General features: G+C 45.2%; 1 protein-coding gene across 31 annotated transcripts in view; it reads right to left on the reverse strand.

Moving 5' to 3' along the window:
- Window positions 1–6,245: 6,245 nt before the first annotated feature.
- PARD3 (par-3 family cell polarity regulator) overlaps window positions 6,246–12,089 on the reverse strand; it is a 713,016-nt gene continuing 707,172 nt past the window's right edge. For all 31 annotated transcript variants that reach the window (XM_024253533.3, XM_063727279.1, XM_024253534.3 and 28 more), the window contains one exon: window positions 6,246–8,250. In XM_024253533.3, the coding sequence (XP_024109301.2) occupies window positions 7,857–8,250 (394 nt within the window). In that variant the 3' untranslated portion in view covers window positions 6,246–7,856. The remainder of the gene's footprint in view (window positions 8,251–12,089) is intronic.

Here is a 12,089-nt window from a genome sequence, read left to right on the forward strand (position 1 = left end):
TCCTCAGTTTCTAACATTTTCACTTAACTCTTCCTTTTCTCAACCTTGAAACCTGACTTAGAAATGAACCCCTTCTGGTCTGAGGGTCTTAAACACTGAAGCACAGGAGGCAGAGCATGAAACCGTGGTCACCAGCAAGGGAGCCCGGGAGGCTCTGCACATCCACATGGAAGCCTGGCTAAAATGTCTATTTCAGTAGACTTTATAAATTTATGACACCCAGTGCCTGAAGTGTGAATGAACCATTATATGTATATGTGTATAATGTGTTTGCATACATATATAATATGTAATTTTATAGTATAAATAGTATTATGATTCATAAAATATTTAAAATTAAAAATTTTTTTTACACAGAGTCTCATTCTGTTGCGCAGGCTGGAATGCAGGGGCATGATCTTGGCTCACTGCAACCTCCACCTCCTGGGTTCAGGCGATTCTCTTGCCTCAGCCTCCCTAGTAGGTGGGATTACAGGCATGTGCCACCACACCCAGCTAATTTGTTTTTTTTTTCAGTAGAGACGGGGTTTCGTCATGTTAACCAGGCTGGTTTCGAACTCCTAACCTCAAGTGATCCACCTGCCTCGGCCTCCCAAAGTGCTGGGATTACAGGTGTGAACCACCATGCCCAGCTTTAAATTAAAAAAAAAAAAAAAAATTGTTTAAAGACATGGTCTTGCTCTGTTGCCCAGGCTGGAGTGCCATGGTGTGATCATAGCTCACTGCAGCCTTGAACTCCAGGGCTAAACCAAACCTCCCATCTCATCCTCCCAAGTAGCTAGGCCTATAGGTGCATGCTGCCATGCCTGGCTAATGCTTTTTTACTTTTTGTAGAGATGGGGATCTTGCTATGTTGCCCAGGCTGGTCTCAAACTCTTGGCCTCCCGCTTGGCCTCCCAAAGTGCTGGGATTAAAGGTTTGAACCTTTCATTGTACCCATAAAATTAATTTTCAAAGGATTACTAATTTTGCAATTGTTTATACATTATGTTGTACTTATTTTCCCATCAACGAAATGTACAATGACCATCAAGTAAGGCATTCAAAATTGCCTAAAGTCAAATCTTTTATTTGATAAAACCTTTGTATCACAAGTAGGGGTCACAGTTGGGACAATGAGTTTTGGGTTCTGATTGAGCCACTCATCACCTGGCAAGTCTCAAATTCTTGGTTTCTCAGTGTCCTCATGTGTAAAATTGAACTACCATTTCTCTAGCCTGCTTCCCAAGGTTTGGGGACTCAAGAAGAAAAGATGGGAATGTTTTGCAAATTGTAAAGTGCTACACAAATAAATCGATCAAAAAAAGTAAGAAGCCAGGAGCGGCTTGTGGACTTTGTGGGTTCATATTTTGCGGGAATGCTTTGGTTGCTGGGACCGGAATGGGGGCCCCTTGGGCCTGGATAGAAGTCAAGCCAAGCAGATAAAATTAAAGCAAGTTTGGAAATGGAGTTCCAAGTCAGGGTATGTGCACAGCAAATTCACTTTGAGGTTTTACGAGTTCAAAGGTTTGCTACATTCCAAAACACCCCACGTTCTTTGGCGAGCCCTAATCTGACCCCTCTCAGGGTTGTCAGCCAATGTTTTTACCCATTTAATTATAACATTATAAACAACTGCAATGGATACGTTGCTGCTGACAACTCGAGCTGGGTAAACGCAAGTCAGATATGAACTGAACCCTGAAACCAGATCATTAGCCCGGGTCACGATTGGTTTAGAAATTTGTGTTGCTTTCCTTCTGTCACTTGCCAGCAATCTATGGCACTATCCCCCCTCATAGTTAGCAGTCAGTTGGGCCCAGAGCCATGCGAAGCTGTTTTTAATGGCAAAACCTTCAAAGTTGTACTTAAAATATTTGCATCATAAAATCCCTCATGGAAGCCAAACCTCGGTTTCAGAAGGAACCTTCTTGCAAGCGGGGAGACTGCCTCCAGGGAGCGAAGAAGGGCCCCTGCTCACGCTCCTTCCTCCCACAGACGATCCGCTGAGGCTGCTGACACCCTGCAGGATCCGATCATTGAAAGGCATCCACAGCATCTAGGAACAAACTCGAAATGGCTTTTCTAAGCCAGCAACGGTGTGAGGTGACTCAGCAGTTCAACGTGCAATTCGGAAAAAAGGTGTTTTCACACATTTAATTGATCCTGTGAGCAAGTAAGTGCTAAGCAGGAAAGATGAGGAATTGTTCAGCTTCACAGCGGGAAGACTCAGTTCCTCGCCTCCTGCCCTCTGCCCCCGTGACCAGTGTTAAACAGACCCATCCGGAGTGGGGCAGGCCAGCGCAGATACAATGTGCTTAAAAAACACACAAATCGGGAAATAAAAACTGATGATTTAAATTGGAGCTCAGAAAGGGGAAAAAAATATGAGAAAAAGCGGTTATCTTCTTCAGAAAAGGATTCTCGATCTTAGGGGATCCAAATGGAATTCTTTAAAGGTGAAATTCCCTGTTGCGTCTTAGCCTTTTTTGGCTAAGATCAAGTGTGAAAGTGAAATTCCCTGTGATGGGGCTTATGATGGGGCTTAACTGAAGGCAACGAAATTTATGGACAGAGGACATCCATAGGCTTTTACTTTGCTGAATGGAATATGAAAGTCTAGGAGAGGAGAAGGATGCGTGCTGGCGAGAAAGATGCTAAATTCTGGAGACAAGAACCCATCTAGCTGGGTGTGGTGGCTCACCCCTGTAATCTCGGCACTTTGGGAGGCTGAGGCAGTGGGATTGCCTGAGGTCAGGGGTTTGAGACCAGCCTGGCCAACATGGTGAAACCCCGTCTTTACTAAAAATACAGAAATCAGCCAGGTGTGGTGGTGCACACATAATCCCAGCTACTTGGGAGGCTGAGGCAGGAGAATCATTTGAACCTAAGAGGCTGAGGTTGCAGTGAGCTGAGATTGCACCACTGCACTCCAGCCTGGGCAAGGAAGCAAGACTCTGTCTCAAGGGGAAAAAAATCCTTCTATGTGGGATGCAATGAGAATCTTTCCTTTCCCCCATAAGCACCAAAGCAGAATATCAGTTTCTTGTTTAAAAAAAATTCTTTAAAGCTTATGTTCAGAATTACAACCCTCATCCCTGACACATTTTTAAAAAGTCAATTTTATTCCACAAGCTTTTGTGATCTAATCATTACTCAGAGCTGAAGGTGGTTTTCCATTAAAGTATCTCCGTCACTCTCACTTTCTGACCTGTGAACGTTCTTATTAGCTGCCTTATTAAGATGATATCCTGTCTCTGAAGAAAAGATTATCTCCTTACCTGACATGTCATTATCCAAGTAATCTTTGTTCCCTCCTCCCCACCCCACAAGAAAAAGCTGACTGTTAACTAGACATTTAAATGTATGGTACACTGTGCTATCGGAAGGAGGACGTTTCTAATGGAACGTACCTGGAGGCGGGTAGTTGAACCTCATGACTTACTCTTCCATGACTAGCAAACAAAGCCAGAAAATAAGAACTACCTGCCTCATCCTAGATTGCTTTCAGAAACACCTGAGCTTTAAGGACTCATCGTATGAAATAAGAAACCCATTAAAATAACCAAATATAGAATGACATATGCAAAACTACATTCGAAAGTACAAATGCGTGCACTTTCTAATAAAAAATACTGGAGCAGGGCAGCATTCTTGACGACTGCCGTATGTGGGTGAAACAAGGGCAATGGCATGGACAGAGAAGCCACCGGGATGCCTGGTCTCCCACCTGCTGTCTCCTCGCTGTGATACTTCTTGTGGCCAACGATCACAAAGAAGATTCCTGACAAAGTGGTTTGCTTATTTTCCACCCCTTTTCAAACTCCATGAAACAGAAAATTCACTGGGTTTACCCTCTCTCATTAGATCTACTGGACTTCATTGGCAGAAACCCAGAGAAGTTGGGGTCCTGCTCTCCACCTGTTCTGGGACAGCCCTGTGAATTGTGGGGTGCTTTTGTAACCCAGGGTCCCCGGGTTTTCTGGGAGCCTGTGGAAAAGTGCCCACTGGTAACTGTTGCACCCTGAGTTCTCCTTGTTTCACAAAAGTTCCAGGAAGCAGCCCAGACCCAGCAAAATAAAAACTAGTTGGATCCAGAGGTGCCTAGTTGGAGGGAACTTTGGTGAACTCTTCTCCCTACTGCACTAAACACCCCGCCCAGGGAGGAACTTATTTGCCATTTTCTACCCATGCGAAGGATGTAGAAGCATGATCAATGACTGTCCCTGCACCACCCTTACTTCACCTCACAGGGGTGGCCAATCTTTTGGCTTCCCCGGGCCACGTTAGAAGAAGAATTGTCTTGGGCCACACATAAAATACACTAACATTAACGATAGCTGATGAGCTAAAAAAAATTTTTTTTTAAATTGCAAAAAAGAATCTCATAACATTTTAAGAAGGTTTATGAATCTGTGTTGGGCCACATTCAAAGCCATCCCGGGCCATATGTGGCCCTTGGGCTGCAGATTGGACAAGCTTGACATACGATGACTCAGCTCACCAGCCCAATAAAAGCTGTTTTCACCTCGTTCAGGGAGGTACTGCTTTTGGGAACTATCCCTGGTGTCCTCCTCACGCGTTGCCAATAATAAAACACTTGGTGAACTCCTCCTTGGCTGTGGTCATTGGACCATGAACCACCAAGTGATTGAACCCTAATACTTTGACCTTTGAGCTGCCCTCGGTCTGACCACAGAAAGAGAAGGTGGATGGCAGTGCTTCAATTACATATAATATAGATATGCTATGCAGTATTATTTTTATAATTTCTAATACAAATGCCTATATACTGTCTTAATGGACTAAGAGTAGAAATGATGCCATAGTGGAGACCGTCTTTTCCAAAGGACAGGTGAGTTCCCCTACCTCCATCTCATCTGAGAGCGGGCTCCAGGGTCTCCCTGGCTCCCCTTTCATGCAATTTTTGCTGGGCAGATCCCAGTGCTCATCTCTACAGCATCCGGGCCAGCTCGTCCTTGGGACACGCCCTCCTAGGGGATACCCTTGAGTCTTAGCAAAAGGTCCTGAAGCCAGGAGGCTGGTCTGCTGAGTCAAGATTGCTTCATGGAGCCTATTTTGACTTCTCTGTGGACCATTCCTACTTCTCTTCCCAGTGCCACTCAAACTGTCAGTTTTAACCCACAGGTCCCTTTGTGACTTGGGTCCCCACAACATGCAATTATTGCCTCTCCTACTCTGCTGTCTGCTGTCAGTTGACACAAATAAGCCATGTGTTTTGGCATTAGCAATGGGCCTCCTGCTCAGGGAGAAAATGAACAAACCTGTCCATCTTCCCTTTTCACTTCCCACACCTGGCATGCTTGAAAGAACCAAAGAGGTGGTATTGCCTCGGCTTGCCATGCACCCCTCATTCCTAATCTCGAGGTGATAGAATTCGGATGTAGTGACAGGATGAGGGTTGCTATGACAACCCACTGATGCTAGGTGCTCCATAAGAAGGCATTTTTGACAGGTCCTCACAAAGCCTGCCATTTGCGTGGGGATCAAATCTCCTATATTTGTGCACAAGACATACCTAGGGACGTAGCACCCTTTATGCCTTCAAAATGCCACACGCATTATTTGTGGGTGTCCCTCTTAAAGAAACAGCAAAGCCTTACTTTGTAATTTGGGAAATAAGAACCAGGTTTGTACTGGAAGTGGACTCGAATCTGAACCTTTCTCTGGGCTCACAGGACTCAAGGCCAGGACTCAATCAAAACATCTGGCTTGCTAGGATGATTCCAAGGGTGCAAAGGGCAGTCATGGGAATATCATGTCGCTTTCTGCTAATTTTTCATTCATTTAGTTTGAGCTGTACTGGCTCCTTCAATTCAGAACTCCTCAGGCTTCTTCAGGCAGCCTGGGCCTTGCAGTGGACTCATGAAGGTTCTTCTCTCTCCCCTTCCCCTCTCTTCTCAGGTGCTCAAGTATGCAATCAACCACCAGTTCCTGTGTTTGCAAACTTCCCACTTTGAGACTTCCAACTGTAAGACTGTATATTGTCTTAACGGACTAAGAGTGAGAATGATGTCATAATGGGGACCATCTTTTCCAAGGGACAGGTGAGTCCCCCCTCTCCATCCTTATCCAAGAGTGGGCCCCAGGGTTCTCCTGCCCCCTTTGATGCAAATTTTCCTCAGATGTGAGGAAACTTCCAACTTTCTCTAAATATATATAAAAAAAAAATCACATCTGTTAATACACCTTTTAAAAAACCCCAGCTAGGCAAGGTTGCCCAGGAACACCAGAGACACCAAAAGAACAGGAAGAAATATGCCTTTTATTAGGAGTCGCATATGTACAGAGAAAGCTGTTTCTCACAGCTCAGGGGAGGCTGTGAGAAAGAGCCACTGTCATCCAAAGTCACCGCGCGTACACTGGTAACACCAGTTAGACACCGCCGCACATGATTAAGAAACAGAACCATGACACAGAAATGCAGAAGAGACACAGGTATGTGTGTGGACACTTCATTTCTAAAAACAAGTCAACACAAAAATACAATGTGCCAATAAAAAAAAAATAGACATATCCATACATGTCTTTTTTTCTGTTTTTAAAGTGAATACACGGTATGCTGAGCTTTCACCTCCAGCTTTTTTCCACATCGGGATTCACAGGCACTTTAGCACCCCAGCCATGGTTTACAATACAGGATGTTCAGAACAATGAAGGAAGATGGGAGCCACCGAGATCCCCGAGACCCACACACACACTCAAATACTGACGCGAGAGTGAGCTTCCTGCCACCACCACTGTGGGACCCGAAAATGTTCTGTGTGCGATGTGTAACGGCTTTTCTTTTGTCTTTTAGGTTTCATGGCAGAATTACTTAGGAGCGTGGCATTGCCAGTCAGACATGCAGTGTGTGGATGCATTAGACAAGCATCAATTGCTTCTGACTTAAAAAACTGTAGAGAGCAGATCAAAATGACTATCTGGCTTATCTCTGTCCCATTCTGTTTCCTTCCTGACAAGCTGTCAGAACAAAAACTAATTAAAATAATGACTGGGATGTACTGGGCCATGAGCTCTTCCTAGGAGAATTTCTTTCTTAGCTCTCCCCTCATGATAGACACAGGGCCAATGGCAGGCCCAGCTTCCCCCGGCAGGAGCCACTCCTGTCTCCCACGTTCCCCACACAGAGCTGTGTGACTCAACCCACGTGTCAGGAACAGGACCGAACAAGCGTATGTATAAACGCAGACCAGGATCATCACTTTATTGGTAATGTTGAGTTATAAGGCAGTTACAAAAGGACCCTGGCCATGGTGACCAAACAATGTTGGACTATGGCTTAGCTTCTGTAATAGGATGACCGACTCTCCCGTCACAAGGAGCTGAGAAAGGAAAGAGAAAACCACACTGATGACAAAGTACGACAAATGGCTGTGCTGTGAAGTACCAGAAAGCCCCAATTTTTGGTGTATGTCGCCCACTTTTCCTCCATCAGAGACTGAGATGTCATCCCATAGCTAAGAGAACTTAGGGGGAGAAACAGGGCCGCACGTCATCCTCCACTTCAGGTGAATTTGTCACTGCAAGTGGTGCAGGGATGTTACAACCAAGCCGCGGACAACTCATGAGTCGGGCCGAGATTCCTGGTACTGTGGAGAGGCGCAGAGCATATGAACGCCTCGAACAGATGATTGTCACAGGGTGGGAAATCCTTCCATGACACAGACACTTGAGACATAGTGGCAAAGACATTAAGGCCTTCCATTTCTTTGCCTACACCGCTTAAAGGCACTGATACCAACAACAGAAATACTCCATAGTACCATCGAGGTTTTAAAAAAACTCCCAAAATACAAGTCTTCATAGGAAAATGTCTTTTATTGCATGACATGAAGCATCCGTTCTTTGCGTGCTCAGGAATAGAAGGGCCTCCCTTTCTCAGGAGTCTGAAGTCTGTTCAGCCTCGCAACCTGAGAAGGGGAGGGGGGCACGTCTTGCCGGAAGGGCCCCTTGGAAGGGGCGTAACTGGGGTCCTGGACTTTCTTATACGAGTCATAGTTGCTGGGCCCCTCGGAAGGAGGCTGCTTCTTCATCTGCTGCTCCTTCCGCCTCTGTTCCTGGCGAAGGAGCTCCTGAGTTTCCAGCATGACCCTGGCATTGAAGCCGTGTCCTCCCAGGTAGCCGTTCCTGGAGCCTTGGTAGCTGGAGTACCTGGGGTTCTCTTTGGCACTCTGGAAGCCTTCCCCGGGGGAGTAGTTCTGCTCCCAAGAGTCCTGGGAGACCGAGCTGGCATTTTTCCTGCTTTGCCTAGAAAGCAAAACCCAAAGATTAGTGTGAGGGTAGGAAGAAGGAGGGAGACAGAGGAAAGCGGGGCAGGATGGGATGGAATATGCATTTTCACGTTTCAACAAATATTCCTGTTCTCTCATCACATGCCAGACACTGCGATAGGGGCTGGAGAATTCAAAAATGACTGTCCTCAGCAAGCGCATAGTCTTAGACAACTAAACTAACAACGAGTCAACAGGAGAGAGAACTAGACGGTGCAGCTATTTAGAAACAGGGTCATCCTCCTGTGTCTGAGAAGGTTGTGTCTGTTCTGCTTAGGGTACCAATATCTCCTGCAATTTAGACACACTGGCAAAGTATAGAAGTATTAGAGGTTTGGCAGCTTCCATGGTAGGAATAATGGCTCGCTTTAGAACATTACAATTCAATTCTAAACAAGCACAACAAATATTTTACACAGCTGCTACCATAATGCCAGAAGCACTAGCTAATATGAAGTACATGTAATGGATTACAGTATGAGTTCGGTTATGAAAGATTTAAGTCTAGACTCCTTTATGATAAAAAATGCAACAGGCAGTCCCTTAAAGCTCTGGCTTTCGAGTTGTGTATGTCAGCAACTTACACTCTCTGGGATACCTGCTCATCGAGATTGGACGGGCAGTCCGGAAGTCTGGAGAGTAAGCACTATTTTCTTATACATTTACCTTCACCAAAGGCCAGGGTGACCTACTTAACTTGCTTTCTGTCGCCCCAGGATAGGCAAGTAAATCAGAGTCACATGGAAATTTCAAATTCTTCCCACTTCTGCAACAGAGTTGGGCATGATTTCCAGGAAACATTATTGTTTTGAAACATCTTTAATTTACTATCAAGTCTCTAGATGGTTTTATGAATTTACAATAAGATTGGCTATGATGAAGTAAAACAATTCTGTGCCAGAAAGGAAGACATGCCCTAATTTTTTTGCCTTGAAAATGGAAGAGGGGGAGAGACAATTGAGTAATAAAACAAAATATATTGCTCCATTTATCAATAAGAAAATCATTTGGCGACAGTATATATTGCTCAGCCCTCTCCATCAACACACACAACACGGCTGAATGTTCACAAAGACTTTCACGGAAGGAAAAGAAGGTCTGGGAAGCCACTGCATCTCCCGCAGGAATGATGCAATTTGCATTTTTGAACACTCACAATTGCGTCAATATGGTTTGGAGTGAAATGCACCCATTTTCCATATGGCCTAAAATGGAGTTGGGAACATTTTCAGTAAGGAAAATGACTGTAATGTCCAGCATCACCTCTGGCTATGATGATGACTGGATGAGCATTCCATAGCATGTCTATCTGGGTCTCTTTTAACGGAAGACTGCACCATTTCTACAGTCAGCCCAGGCAAGAATCCTTAGATGTGATGGAATAGTTTATTTGCCTAAAGCACTGATTATCTTCACTTAAAAAGTCATAAATTAATCTACCCAGAGACAAGACTGTTGGAAAATGCCGGCATGAACCCAGGGATTTGACATTAATCATGAAACTTTAATTAAAACAAGGAACTTGTGACTGATATTACAGCAACAAAAATGGGATTCCTTTATGAGTTATCAGTTTGAAGATAATCAGAAATAGGCTGCAGACATTTCACCTCTTTTTCATCCCTGGCCTACTAAGATCCACCAACCCCCTTCCTCCCCAGCTTCATGGAGCCCCAGGCTTCGCTCTACGGCAGCTGTGCACCCTAAGTGGATTCTGCATCATCCCCGGAAGACACAGTCTTTCTACATTTAAACAGGGAGAATTCACTAAAGGTTTGTTAGGGATGGAAATTACAACAATGTGGGAGAACGAATTTTTTGTAGCTAAAATTTTCTTCAAATTAATCAGTGCAGAGAGAAGGAAGCAGACTGTCCTGAGGTCTGAAGTAAGATATGTGGGTAAAATGCACATAAGACAGACAGACACACACACATGCACACACACACAATTCCTTGGTAAGGAAGTTAGCAGTATCTATATGCTCTTGATTAAGGAGAGAATGAGAAATGCGCTAATTGTAGAGACCAACGGAAGGAAACAGACAATAAGAGTTTCCTGCACTAGGAAACTAGGCATCCAGGCAGCAGGGCAAGGTGGGAGTGGCTTAGGCTCAGAGCAACGTAGATTCAGATCCTGAGCCTGCCACTGCCTGGCTGTGTGACACTGGGCGAGTTATGCTCACTGGGCTCAAGTTACCTTACTTATGAAACAGGCATAATCTCTAACCCTGAAAGGTTGTGGGGAGAAAGAAATGAAATAACACATGTAAAGTGCTTAGAAAAGTGACTTGCACTCAGTAAGTGATTGACTAATAGGTCCCGGAGGAGCAGTTTGAAGACAAAGTCACTCGGCCTTCAAAGATTAGGCTCTGAGCTTGGGTGTGGTGGCTCAGGCCTGTAATCTCAGAACTTTAGGAGGATGAGGTGGGAGGACCGTTTGAGGCCAGGAGTTTGAGATCAGCCTGGGTAACATAGTGAGACCCCATCTCTACAAAAAATGTTTTGAAAAAATTAGCCAGGTGTGGTGGTGGGGGCCTGTAGTCCCAGCAACTTGGGTGGCTGAGGTGGGAGAGTTGCTTGAGCCCAGGAGGTCGAGGCTGCAGTGAGCCATGATGGTACCACTGCACTGCAGCCTGGGTAACAAAGTGAGACCTCATCTCTAAAAGAGGAAAAAAAAAGAAAAAAAGGCTCTGGAGTTAGGGAGGCATCTTTTTGACCAAAGAAGAAAATTGTTTTTAATTTAATTTAATTATTTTGTTTTTGAGACAGAGCCTCACTCTTTTGCCTAGGGTGGAGTACAGTGGTGCAATCTTGGCTCACTGCAACTTCTACTTCCTGGGTTCAAGCGATTCAACTGTCTTAGCCTCCCAGGTAGCTGGGATTACAGGAATAAACCACCACACCTGGCTCATTTTTATATTGTTAGTAGAGACGGGATTTCATCATGTTGGACCAGGCTGGTCTTGAACTCCTGAACTCAAGTGATCCGCTGACCTCAGCGTCCCATAGTCCTGGGATTACAGGGATGAGCCACTCTCCCGGCCAAAAATTGTTTTTTAAAGTTAGCTTTCCCTTCCTTGGTTGGAGGAATTGAGTAGAGATGCCAAGACACAGAAAAGCACAAGAGGAGAAAGGAACCCTTGCTAAGCGAGGGCAACTTCGGCACACTGCTGCAGAGATCAGAGGGAAGCCCGTGTTCTTCCCGCTGTCCTGTGAGCCCTTCGCTAAGGCCACGGGTAACAACAGCAACAAAATATCAATCTCCTTTCACTGAATTTCTTTATAACCAACACATAGGATTGTTTGGTCCTGCAATGAGCCCCTGGACATTGCTAAATCCACTCAAAGCACTTACCGTGGTTTGGCAATAACTATCACTTAAAGATTATCACCTAAAGATTACAACCACCTCCAACATGGCCTGGAGACCATCAGCATGGAGAGGACTCAAACCAAAGATCTGATGCCCGAGGAAAGCCATTAAGCCACCAGCGTGAGGGGGACACAGACAGATGGAGGAAGACAGAGAGAGCGAGGCTAAGAAGTTGGGAAGTAGATTGGAGACATAACAAATGGGCCTCGTGGAGAGAACGCGGGAGGGTGCAGAGACACAGCTTGGAGGGTGAGGTATACAAAGTTTTCAAGGAAGTCAGACCACAGCAGACAGGGAGCCGAGGGAGGGGAGAAAGATGAAGAGGAAATGGAGAGGCAGGAAAAGAAAATGAAGGGAAACACCAAACCAAGATTACCTTACGTCTCTCTACCAGTGCCTGTGACTACACATGCCTCTATTCCATTTGGGGGCTGCCTTTTGGA

Source organism: Pongo abelii, chromosome 8 (genome assembly GCF_028885655.2).
Source record: "Pongo abelii isolate AG06213 chromosome 8, NHGRI_mPonAbe1-v2.0_pri, whole genome shotgun sequence".
In the NCBI taxonomy this organism is placed as follows: domain Eukaryota; kingdom Metazoa; phylum Chordata; class Mammalia; order Primates; family Hominidae; genus Pongo; species Pongo abelii.